Source organism: Channa argus, chromosome 3 (genome assembly GCF_033026475.1).
Source record: "Channa argus isolate prfri chromosome 3, Channa argus male v1.0, whole genome shotgun sequence".
Lineage (NCBI taxonomy): Eukaryota > Metazoa > Chordata > Actinopteri > Anabantiformes > Channidae > Channa > Channa argus.
Genome location: NC_090199.1, coordinates 10,478,977 through 10,492,182, shown reverse-complemented (window position 1 = coordinate 10,492,182; position 13,206 = coordinate 10,478,977). Strand labels below are relative to the sequence as shown.

General features: G+C 40.4%; 1 protein-coding gene across 4 annotated transcripts in view; it reads right to left on the bottom strand.

The window, feature by feature from the left end:
- The window catches only part of nr3c2 (nuclear receptor subfamily 3, group C, member 2), a 74,431-nt gene extending 61,925 nt beyond the window's left edge, over positions 1-12,506 (bottom strand). Inside the window, exons 1-2 of one of the 4 annotated variants that reach the window (XM_067496554.1) lie at positions 12,087-12,506; positions 8,678-10,484 (exon numbers count right to left, since the gene is read on the bottom strand). In XM_067496554.1, coding sequence (XP_067352655.1) covers positions 8,678-10,470 — 1,793 coding nt within the window. In that variant the 5' untranslated portion in view covers positions 10,471-10,484; positions 12,087-12,506. Of the gene's footprint in view, positions 1-8,677; positions 10,485-10,968; positions 12,046-12,086 lie in introns of those variants that run through there. The other 3 variants (XM_067496553.1, XM_067496550.1, XM_067496551.1) reach the window with 3 other exon arrangements.
- Between the last annotated feature and the right edge of the window lie 700 nt (positions 12,507-13,206).

Genomic DNA, 13,206 nt, shown 5'->3' with positions numbered 1-13,206 from the left:
AAAAGAATAAGTCACACTGTTGAATTCTGTCTAAACACAATAAGTACAAAACCTGAATAGAAAAAAGCCTGAATTAAAAAGCCTAAAAATTCTCTTCTTTCCTTTCGGCTGTTCCCTTTCAGGGGTCGCCAAAGCGAATCATGTGCCTCCGTCTCACCCTGTCCTCTGGATCCTCTTCTCTCACACCAACTTAACTTAATTATTAATTAAGTGAATTAAAAAGCCTAAAACTGGTCATGATAAATTGGAAAAATATGGTCAAATAGTGAGTAAACAAGATGACATTCAGTGCCAGCTTTCAGTACAGTTTTGAATACACTGTGCCGAAGTCTGTCTTTTAGATTCATACTGCTACCCCTATGCAGCGGAGATGACTGGAATTTCACTGTTGCACTGAGTAATCCACAGAAGAGGCTGCCAACTGTTTTTAAAGGGGATAGAAAATATTTTCAGTGAAAACTGTTCACAATTATTATCCAGAGTAATGGAGACATCTGTTCTATTTTTGAACACCACAAACAATATTTCATTTATCACAGTTGTGTTGGAGACAGAAGTCTCAGAGACGGGCCTAGACAAGTAAACTGAAAGTGATCTGCATGTCCAGACACAACCCCTTTTTGTTTTTTGTATGTCTGTGTGTGAAATTTGAGAAAGCTGACCCTTTACTGTCCCATCAGTTATGAGTTTTCTTCTCTTACACCAAAAACTGAATTCATATTACACTTCCTGCCAAACACGTTTACCCCTTAGCAGCATCACGAAAGGTGATGATCTTTCCTCACAGGTTCTTGTTACTTGATATGATAAAGGTTTTGAGTGTAAGATATACTGTACAGTATCCACCTTGTTACTGCACTTTGTTAGCTATAGAATCTCTGATGTCAGTTGTTTAGTGCTTCATATACTATTGAACTAAGAAATACACAATACACAATTAAGATAAAGATGTCAAGTAGGTATATTAATGGAAAAAAATAACCTGTAAATAAATGCTAAAATATCTATGATGGCGCAACAAAAGCTCCAATACTTTGAGGGAACCTAAAAAGAAACTTATTTAATTTTTTTTTTTTTTTTGCCATTTTCCATTAACTAAACAGATAATTTTTTACCTTGCTTCTCAGACATTTTTGTTAAAAATTAAGTTATTATCAAAGTTATTAATAATTTACTTAAGTCTGAAGTAGCACTTTTCTTAATCATTGTTTCTGCTGATGCATGTGTGTCTGTCTGTCTACAATATGTGTGTTTACGAGAGAATGGAAGTGTTATTAAAAAAATGCCTGAAGTAACCCCCACCAACACACAGATACACATCCTTCACTTTATTGGAGCCGACTATGCATGACCTACTTTGAAAATCTTTCAGGCTGAACAATTAACATTTTTTTAAAAGTTTCTTCTTTCCATGGAGTAACAGACAGGACAAACACTGGGTTTAAACGTAAGCAATTTGGCACCGATACTTGGGCAAACTCTAATTAAACATGAATGATAAAGGCAGGCCTTGTTTGCTTAGTCAAGTATATCAGTACACAAGAGGAAGACAATAATATGGTGAGAGTGAGTTGAGATGAGTTCTCTCTGCATCCTCTCCACCAAAAATGAAATATGGATCTCATTGCTTTTTATAGCTGTAGAGGAATAATGTCCAGCTGAAGAATTAGACATCTGCCTTCATTTAGCTCAACAAACAATTAGTTTTTTAATTCATGGCAATGCTGATACGCTCTTATGACCAGTTAATCTTTGTAATTTGTGATTTAATAACACACATTTCCCTGCAGTCACTGTATATTACTGATATCACCATGTTGCTGAATGATCTCAGATTACAGTGCAATTCATTGATTTTTGTGCTTCACAAAAACCTACCTACAAAGCTCATGACTCAGGAGATCTATAACACCACTTGTGAGAGATCTTCAAGACTTCTTGCATGCTAGGTAAACAAAGAACCTGGTACACAAAAGACTGCCATTCAGCTACAGAATTTTACACAACAGCGCATTATTTAAGAAAAAAAAAATCAGGGCATTTGTCACCGCACAGAAGCATGCACTATGCTTTGTTGCAGCTCTGGTATTCAGTTTCTGCCTCCTTTTATGTAATGACCTCAACAACAGAAGGGAATGTCAGTGGTAGGTAATACAGAGTAGATCTCTAACTATAGGCCTAGCCTAGCGGAAATCTGGCCCTATGTCACCAGGCTGTGTTTCAGGAAGGAGTTCAAGTGAGGACAAGACAAGGATTCAAATCCCGGGAGCTCTGGTCAGCAGTAACCACATTTTTATTGGGGTGTCAAGTCCGGCCTAGAACGTGTGCTGCTGCTGTTGTTGTTGGCAACTGGGGTGTGTGTGTGTGTGTGCATGTGTGTTTGTATGTGTCTGTGTTGTGCTAAGTGCATGCATGGCTCTGCGTGAAATAGCCATAGTGAAGACTTTTAACATGGTTTCTTTTCTGTGCAACAAAAGCATTCAGAGACTGTTCCACACAGAATCGTCTTGGTTCGTCTAAAAAGATCACAGCCACTGTGTGCATTTTCTCCTATGCTCTAGTAGCACAAGGTAAAAAGAATGCACAGCCTATTCATTTAAAGAAAGCTGGCCTTGACTGTGCCCTTATGGCTGTGTTAAGATTATACTTCTGCATTCAGATATGCAGTATAACTTCCTTATTTTCTCTATATTGTTTTTTTTATCCATGATATCAAAATCAACCCATAGAACAAGCGTATCACAATTCAATACCACTATATTTGGAGAGCATTATATGGCGACAGCAAGAATTTTGTAGTATTCGACAGAACTGTTTGCAAAACTGTACCTGCTATAAAAGTCAAATGTCTGATGGAGGTGAGATTTGTCCAGTCAGCGTTTTAATAGTCATCTTGACTTTCTCTTTAAAACAGCATAAATATATTTTGGCCAGTGGAACAAGCTGTAAACACAATATTAGCATATTATCACCCTGTAAAGTTGTTGTGGTAACTCGTTAACAAAAATAGCCTGTTTACACATCCTACATACACAGACCAACATTTGCATTTATTTTGGGATTTGGTTTGTCCAGACTACTTCCTGTCTTTTATCTCTGTTTCAGCCTCCACCAACTCTTGTGAGAAACTGCTGCTATTTAGCTGCTAAATGCTCGACTAGGTTCACCAGCTGGCAGCTAAATGTATTTGTCTGCCATTTGGTGCTGGCTGGTAGTGCACAGTAGCTTCACCAGAGCTCTTCGGTGCCGGTAACAGTGTGCAGACCAAAAAACCCACACAAGGGGACTAAAGGTGGTAAATGGCTCAGAGAAGCTGAGAGGAACAGTGCAGCATATTGGTAGCCTGTGATTGAATATCCAAGCCAAATTGGTGATCAATTTGAAAAAAGCAAACAAAACAAACAAAAACAAATTCTCCCCTTTAACTGTTCAGAAAGCATCCATTAAGCCATACTCCATGTATGAATAAAACAAACAATATAAAACAAACAATAAAGTACTGTTCAATGTCTGTGTTGTTAGGCTGATACATGACAATTCAATCTGTGTATGAAATTACTGACTTTTCTATGTGTTTTAAGTCTTTTAGCCACAGGGTTGAAAGTCCTATAAGTTATTTTGACCCAAATTGACAAAATCCAGAATATCAATCAATGTTGACTTTTTAGCCAGTAAAAGCCCAGTGAAGAGTAAAGAAACTGCATCCCTCTATAAAGCTATGAAGCGGCATTAAAGACGTCATGGCATTCAGCTACGGTACTTCTCAGCAGGAGCGAAATGTGAAAACATCACAAATGAGATAAAGATCAATCACACATATTATCCCTGCACAATCTAAACACTTTGTAGCTTGGTAAATCCCTGTATCCAGCATTTGAAGAATATTTCCCTTTTCTCTGTATGAACCCTTCACTCAAAAACCTCCTAAACTCTATAAATTTCCTTCTACCTACTCTCTGCAGGGTTTTACCTTCTGGCCAAGGTGTAAAATGCGTTAACTTACTAGACATTCAATTTCAAGGGTAATTTTATTTTTTTTTTATACTTTGAGAACAATAGAATTCTCTTTTCGCTTATGCCTTGAACACTGCCTCTCTACTCGGCCTTACATAGCCTCCAATCCACCCACACCAGCGAGTGATGGCCTGCCCAGAGGATGGAAAAATGGCTTTATGTATTAATATTTTTTTCATTCAGTTTTATTCATTTATATTTTTCTGCTAGAGATTCATCAAAATTTCGACTTGAATAGTTATTATATATATTTTGAAAGTGAGAAAATACTCAAAAATAATGTTTGTTCAGCTATTTGTTTTTTAAGGTAAAGAAATAGTTCAGGCGTTTGGGGTTGTCTAGGTTTTAATTCAAGGTATTTTCACTTTTCAGTCAACAAGTCAGTGAGCAAGTCAGTATCATTGTTAGACTGGGCTGCAGCCCTGAAAGGCGAGTTTGAGCTGCCAAAGGGCCCTGTACTGTACAGAGACTGTGATTTGTTTAGTTCTTGTCTGTTGTCATACCACTTAGGTATGACAATAGGCAACAGGCAAGAATATGTATTCTGAACTGTTGTCATACCACTTTTACCAGTTACAGAAGGGGTTTGACATACATTTCTACGTAATATCCTTTATGTTATTTAATATCCTGAAGAATTGTTCAGTGTGTTATAATGTCAGTAAAACCTCAGTTAAACACAAGATGCTTACCCAGTGAATCTCAAATCACCTGACCATTTCAAATAATCCTAAAATACATTTTGAACCATACAATGATAAATAAAATAACTAAATCGGTAAATGTTTTCTTTTGAAATCAAGCTCTAGTTTTGCAGTGAGAATTAGATAAATGTACTTTACCAACCCCATGATGGCTTCAGTCCTCCAGCGGCTGATCCTAATGTATTCATTAAATCTGGATAGCCCCTGAACTCAATGCTGCAATATCATCATGATTGTATAGCCTGGTAGTCACATACATTAAGCAACAAGTGCATGATTTATTATGTTTGCACTATTTTGAAGAACCATCCTTATAGATGCATTTCGAGTACATTAAATGACTCATATTTAGTGACTGTTGGGTCTGCACTTGAGATATCATCAATATGATTTTCTACACATTCAAAAGAGCAAGCTAAAAGAAGTTCTTTATGTGTTTTTACTTTACATAATGTAAACAAAGCATCACTAACAGTAGAAAACATGATTATGTGATTCAGATCAAATTTCACACAACTAAATGCTCACAATTAGTTAGTTACTGTGTGTTAAATGTTTAACAGCACACATGAGAATGCACCTAATCAATGCACTTGAATGCAACATAACACAATGTCTGTAGCATGTTATTATGCCTGCTGTGTAGACAGATGAGACCCACCACCATTCCCCAACACCTTCACCCGTAACATCTTTTTCCACAACCCAAACAAGCAGCTGCCCGCTTTATAGTCAGGAACCCATAATGCATTGGGAGCCCCTGTGCATGCTTGGTGTTGGGATTTAATTGGATATTAGTATCCAGCAGTGTCTGAATTAATCAAATCATTTCCATCCATTAATTTAGTGGAGGAACATACAATTAAAGCCCTATTAGAGTGCTCTCAGGAGTATGCCTTTTCATCCCTCTGCAGAACATTGAGAGTTGGCCAGTGTCCAGTGCAGAGCATTCTCTTCACTTTAAATCTGGTGCTTTCTCGTGATGAGCACTCAGTCAATCTATAGCAACTAGCTGCAAGCTTAAAGCAAGTAAAAGGTCAGGTTATGGTAAGGTGCCACTTTTCCCATGCCTGTAGAAAAGGCTACAATTTTAATGATAGCTTGTCTAAAAGTATTGGCTTCTGGTTTGTGTCTTAGCCATTTTTCAGATTATAAAACTATTAGGTCAGAGGGCTGAAAAGTTTTAGAGTAATTCTATTTGGTGAAACATTACCATGAAAACCAACATAAAAATGCCCTAGATAGGCTGAAAAGAGATTTGGAGATTTAGGCAACAAGCAAACATAATCCACCGCATGAATGTAGGTCATTTTATGATCAATTCCCTATGTATTTATTCCATACAAATAAAATGTCTAAAAAATAAAAAGTGCACAGATTTTTTGTACATGAAAAATACTGGAAATTAGCATTTTTAAAATAATAAAGAAAACCTTGATAACCTTAAGTTGTATAGAAGGCACCATCTTGGCCACCTTCTTTATCTGGGGTAACAAGTTAAATCAAACATCATATACTGTAAGTACAACAGCACTGGTTAGACATCTCTGTATTTCCCCTTCTTCCTTTCTTGTGAATCAGAGTTAAAACACTTTTGCACAAAATAATCCAGACTGCTCAGATGAGCAGCCATTTTTAATTAAGACCATTTACAGAGGAAACCGAAGTGAGGAAAAAAAAAGAGCCATGGGATTTTACACTCTGTCATCCAAGGCTTCAGCAGATCAAAGCCTTTTAGTTGTGCTTTTTAATGGTTACGTAACATTTTTGCCTATGAGATACTGGGCCTGGGCACTATGGAGCCAGTCCAAAGCCTGATGGTACCACAGATTTACTGCAGCGCACTTTCAGATTTCAGGCAGGATACAATAAGCTTATGTTTATTTTAAAGTATAGCTTCCAATCAATACAATACTACTGGTGTAAGAGGACACTGTATATACTGTATATAGGCATTGGACTCTGATTCACGTTACATTTTTGCATTCAACTTAAGACCTTTTGAGATGTGTATTTGTATATGCATTAATTGTATGTATATGTATGTTTGCATCTGTCTGCTTCCTGGCCTGGCTGGCTGCCATGTGGCCTACCTCTTCCTGTCATCCTGTCTGACATTAGGGCTAAGCTGGATCTCATTAGAACCAAGGTGGCAGTGATCCCGTCAACATTGCTTTGGTTCCTGCCATATGGGTCGCCTCCAAGGAAACCAGGCTGTATCAGTCTCCTCAGAGCGGCAAGCCTTGTTATAGCATACACACAGACGGAATATCGACTCGCTAGGTGACTGTGTACTGTACATATAAAGCTGAATAAACATGTCAAACAGAGGAGACGATGAAAAAATAGGAAACAGGTCAGATCTGTGGGTGCAATGCAGAATAATTAAATATACAGAAACAGACTATGTACTTGCTGTATGTTTGTCCTAAGAAAAAATCACAAAGACAGTCATCTAAGGTAGCTGTTATAAGATATGGTGATGAGTTATGAAATCTTGTGTTCCTAATAAAAATCAACAACCAGCAATCCCAGTCCCCTCCTCTAAACATGTCCCTGCCATCTGAATGACAACAGCTGTTCTGAAGAAAATGGAAAAAAAGACAACTGAAAATGGCAGAACAATCCCTACGATCTGCAAAGTTGCTTTAATCCGATTCAATCAGGAACATTTTGTTTATCCAATAAATCTCCATTTTAAGTTTCTGTGCAACATCATGGCCCAATCTCAGTGTGGACCGGTCATAGTCAAGTCACAAGCAAACATACCAAAGCATTGCACACCAGGGGAAGCAGTAGAAGTACAGCAACAGCAGTACTATACTTCTCTTACACTGAATGTGTAACTCTTTTCAAAGCTTTGTAAGTAAACAGGTTATTTATGACTTTATATAGCTATTCTTTGCTCCTGGTCATAAAAGCTTTGGATTTATGATTTACCATGCATAAATAGATGATACACACTTATTTCATAAGAGCACCAATAGACAATCATTGTTATTTTTTTAAACACAAAAATCACATCCAAAATCTACAGCAACTGGATGACAAACGTTTTGTTCTACTGTGAATAAATAGCAGAATATGAGCAAATATTTAAATACAGGTACTTCTGTATTTTCAACAGTGTTGGCGCATGTTTCATTGTCTTGCATTATGGCTTTGATATCTGCCGTTATTAATCACGCTAATTGTGATAATTTACTTCCTTCAGCTCCACATACAACTAGGACACCAGAATACATTGGAAACACAGCAACTGTGTCAAAGTTGCACTTTGCCAGATTGGCGGCTCTTATAGATTTTTTTTTTTCCTTTGGCCTGTTTGTTTTGTTTCAGCCCCCACTGCTTATTTCATCAGTTTGGCAACAAAAGCATGTGATCAATCATTCATAATTTATTATGCTGCCAATGGCCTAGAGCCCATAAAAACAGATATTTGCATTACACAAGGTCTTAGCTGGACCTCACAATAATGGGCCAATAAATTTTGTTGTTGTGCATACACACAGACCCCTGATAAGAGGTAAACTTTGCCTCTGTGTTACAGTAGAACACAGGGCAGTGCTAGCAGAGATGATGATGTGATCACATGCTACTCTAACAATGACCTGGACCCCGTCCTTTAATTCCTGTTCCTCCAGCCAGCATCCCGCTGCCTTTCCCAAGCCCTGCTGTTGTTATTATTTTGCACTTTTAAAAGCAAACGCCCTAAATCCCTTGTGCAATGAGTCTGACTGTAAAAACTGCCCCACCATTCATCTGATCCTCTAAAGAGACGGGCTATTATACAGGTACACTGTCAAAAGAAAAACATTATTTAGGAAAAATGAAGATTATTGCCATTTATAAAGCTAAGATGCAATGTTTATGACAACTCAGGGTGGTTTTTCACAGTTTCTAACCAAAAGATCTGAAATGAACGCACCTACAGTACATAGAGATGTCATTCTCCTTACCTCGACATGCTGTCTGTGATGCAGTTCTGACCTGGGTATCCTTCACCTCTTCCTGACAGCGACCCCTGTGACATGCCTGGTCGAGATTTCCACGATTCCATTAACGCTGTTACGGGTGAAATTAGATTCAACAAAGGGTTCGACTGGTCCCTCACATCATGCCGTGTGAAAGACATTGTTCCTTGCGCTCCAATCTGGTAATGGAATGAGTGTCCACCGGAATTAACTCCAACAATGGCCGATGCGGGCAAGCTGTTGTTCTCTTGGTAATAGCTGCCATCAGTGGACTCCTGCTTAACCCCTTTAGACAGGACATTGTTGGAGAACACATCAGGTTCATAGTTCCCATTCATAGAGGAGACAGGGGGCCCTAAGATACCAGAAAGACTGTATTCATCAATGTTATTCCTCAGGGACAAAAAGGTGGTCTCAGAGGCAGGGAAGAGACCAAGAGAGGGTGACTGCTCACCATAGGGTTGTTGATTCATACATCCGTCATTTTTGTTTGGCTCACTCTTTATCTGTGTGATAAAAGGTGTGCTACTCACACTACATTTGGAGCTGCCTAAACACATGCTCCTAAAGTCAGTCCCAGGCTCATTCTTAATGTACTTAACCATGCCCATCTGGTCTAGGCCAACATTGAACACTTCGCCATCCACCATTTCTACTTTAGGGAACTCAAAGTTCTTGAAGTCTGTGTCTCTGGTCAGACCTGTTGCTTCTGGACTGTTGGTGTCATTCTGCACCAAACCCAGTCCGCCAGCAGGACTGGACACAGGAAATCCACCAGAGGACAGGTTCTGTGGACTGCTGACAGCCACTTTGCCCCCTGTGGCCGGACTGGAGAGGGATGGTCTTACAGTGTTGCAGTTGTTGGCAGTGCTGGTGCAGCTGCCACCTGTCGGGCTAGAGACAGAGGACCTAATGTTACAGGTAGTACTGCAGGACGGAGGTGATCTCACACTACTCATACTCTGGGGGCTGGACATTGGGGACCTCATGACATTGAGTGGGCTGGTGAGTGGGGGTGACCCCACTGTGCTGGACTCTACAGGACTACATGTTGCTGAATTCCTACGCTTGATGTTGGCCAGAGTTGAAGCACATGTTAACTGGCTGACTGGACTACTGACCGATGAACAGATTGGTCCAAAGCACGAAGGAGGACTGGTGGTTGACGACACCATGTTGTTGCTGCTCCCAGGACTGGAGATGGAGCTGGAGGTCTGGGGACTGCACGATAGGGATGAAGCCAGCATTGATGCTGAGCTTACTGGAGTCCCAGCTGTGCATTCCCTGGGAGTGGTGCTGGACTGCTGATAACCAAATGGCTTTGTGGAGCCGCCCTGGGTCTGCTCTAGAGGCCGTCTGCACACTGGGTACATCTTCCCAGGGCTGGTACTATTCCCATGCTGGCTAAAGGCAAAGTCTGCCTCCCTGGCAGTGTTCATATACAGACCCATAGACTCAGCCACAGTCTTGGAAAGCTCCTTGGAGTCCATTTCCTGCTTATGACCATGATGAGTGTTGTTAAAGTGTGGGAGAACAAATGGCTGATTCTGGCTGAACCGAAGCATTGGCGGGTCCTGCTTCTTTGTATTGTTGTCTGTACAGTCAGTGGCTGGGCTTCCAGCAGGGCAGCTGACACTGACTATGTCCATCAGGATATCACTGCCATTCAGGCTTGAATCCTCTGTGCTGCAGCCGTGCTCCATGGTGCTGGGGACCTGAGACCATCTATTCTCTGTGTCACTTCCATCAAAGAAACTTTGGTATCTTTTGGTCTCCATTGCTGGCTCATCACCTGGTAAATAGGGCAAGCAAAAAAGAAAAGAATGAGAAAAGTTCACAGTGTTGCTGTTTTAGATTAGTCATGGTGCCAAACTGCACAAAAGACGTTGGTTGTATAATAGGCTAATGGTTGAGTGGCAGGTCTATTAAAGGTGTTTGGCTTTAGGCAGAGATTACAAGTCTCATTTGGGACCTAAATTATTTATTGAGGAATATGCTAATAAATTATAACTCTGGAGTGTAAATATAGTCTTTTGGTTTTAGATAGATGCCAAAGCAATAGGTTTGGTTTCAGTGGATCAAAACTTTAACAGGCGAAAACGATGGGGCAAAAAGAAAAGGCTCTGTGAAAATTGAATAATTGTATCTCCAAAATACATGCGCTCTTATGCATTTTCATATCACAATGAATTAATTTTAAAAATACCATGACTAAAACATAAATAGGTCCATGTAAACAATATGTTAAATCAGAAAAGTCACAATCAAGTCCTCACAGTATCTCCCACAGCTCCTTATCGCAGCTCTACTGGGGCTGTACGGTGCGATAACTTGAAGAAACCTGCATTGAAAGGGTTAATGTATCTGCGTGACGCGGTCTGGGCTTTTCTTTTGAATTCCCACCTCTGCTGCTCCTCTATTGGACAGCTGAGACCGAAATCCACCAGCCCCATCAGCTCATTCATGGATTGGTCCCGAAAGCTGTCACTCAACAGTTATTGCTCTTGCAGCCACAACAGAGCTGCGACATAACTTGAAATGTTTGGTAGCTGGAGCAGCTCCGTGATGTGTAAAAGCAACACCATACAGAGAAAACAAATGTACCAACCGATTGCAATCGTAAAGCATTCATTTAGTTGATGTTTCAGTATTTACTTCCCATGCTACGTGCACTCTTGGGAGAGCTCACAACCGGATCGGTCTAGATATCGGAGTTCAAAACTTGTGCAGGTTGCCAGAAAAATCTGCACGCACGTTGTGCGCAGATCCCTGAGTATGAAAAACGTTAAATAAAAGAGACTTCAGCTCGACAAATCCTCCCCGTAGTCTTGCCGTGATTGCTCTGCCGTACGATATGCAACTCTCTGCATATCTCTCCATCTTGCGTTTGCGCATGCAGAATAAACGCTAAACGACTATTTTATTTAATTTTATTTTTTTTATTTTTTGCTGTATTGTTGCAGGTAAAGTAATTTTTTTCTATATAAAAGTCTCCGCATTTACGGCTTCTGGAATGAGAAGGGCTGGTGCCGAGGGGGAAAAAAATCACTTAAGTCGTATTTATAGAAAGAATGTGACAGCGCTGGATATTTCTCGACACCTCTAAGCAGGTGCGTACAGAATATAAAACGTGCCAATACTTTTGGCAAATTGCTTCGCCTATTTAGTTTGCGCATGAAGCAGCCGACATAAACTTCTTAGCGACTTTTTATGGAGCAGACACGGGGCTAACGGTCCCGTGAAGTTATCTGATGTCTCTCCCACTGTAAATGGACCGGGGAAGCAAGTCTTGAGTTATCTGACGGAGACTGCGAGGACTTTGCTTTCATTATCATCTCAGACTCAGCGCCAAATTAAAATGTACAGTCCAACATTGAGCTCCGCTCTTCCTTACCTTTATTACGACATTCAGAGTTGTCAGGTGGCTGTGTTGCTGGGCAGCGATAATCCAGAGGACGAAGAGAAGACACGCCAAAGCAAAGTCAATAAATAGCAACAAATGGGTTCTGTCTACTCTTTCCAATACATAGTTTTTTAGTTTGACAGCTAGACTCACTGGAGAAGTCTACTGCGTATTTTAGTAATCCTCAACAACGAGCCGCTGCTCCTGACAGGACGAACCACAGCGACGGGTCGGACCACAGCGGAAGATGATCTCACATTATGGCCGTAATTTTGCAGATTACCGATTCTGGGCCCTGGATTAAAAGAGTAATAAAAACAAACGAAGGAGTTGCAGTTGCAGACGGACTTGCAGTCAGAGCGACGTCATTCTGTGCACATGGACCCTCCTACTGCAACGAGTGCAACACAAACTCCGAGAACGGGGGAGGGGGTGGGGGAGGCAGGGAGGGAGGGGCTCGTAGAGCGCAGGTAGACGGAGCCGTCTGGAAATAGGGCACCGTGCTCAGTGCAGCGTTGTTTGAAATCAACTCAGAATAACCGCGCGAAGCAGTGTTTTTCATTTGCACAAAGTGTCCCCTGCAAGTTTGTTTCACTTTCCCGATGCCGTTAAACCCACTGTCCCCCTCTCTTGCTGTGCATACTACTGATTTTCTTTTTCTTCTTTTCTTGTGCCACCTCTGAAATGGGATCATCGAGCTCTTGCACATTCGTGCACCCATAATGTACATAAGAGGAAACAGAGCAGACGCTTTTCCAGATTCACTCAAATCTGCCTTTAAACCTGCAGAATCTGAGAGGAGTCATTTCAGAGTGAAATTCAGTAAGGATGTTGCGCTGTAACACTATCAGCTGCTTCCACTAGGTGGAGCAATATTTCTATTGCTGTTTAAACAGCAAATCTATTGAGTGGTCAAGATGTCAACTAATTCAGAACATATCAAACTGTGACCAAATAATTTGTTTCACACCACCAACTAAACAAACATTTTCAAATTGACTGGGTTTCATGTTGGTCACTCATATGTACAACTGTGGTTGTCTCATAAAAGTGATCAGGCCTATGTTTAAGTGGAAATGTTGGGATCAAGTTTTTAAAATTGAACAAAAAA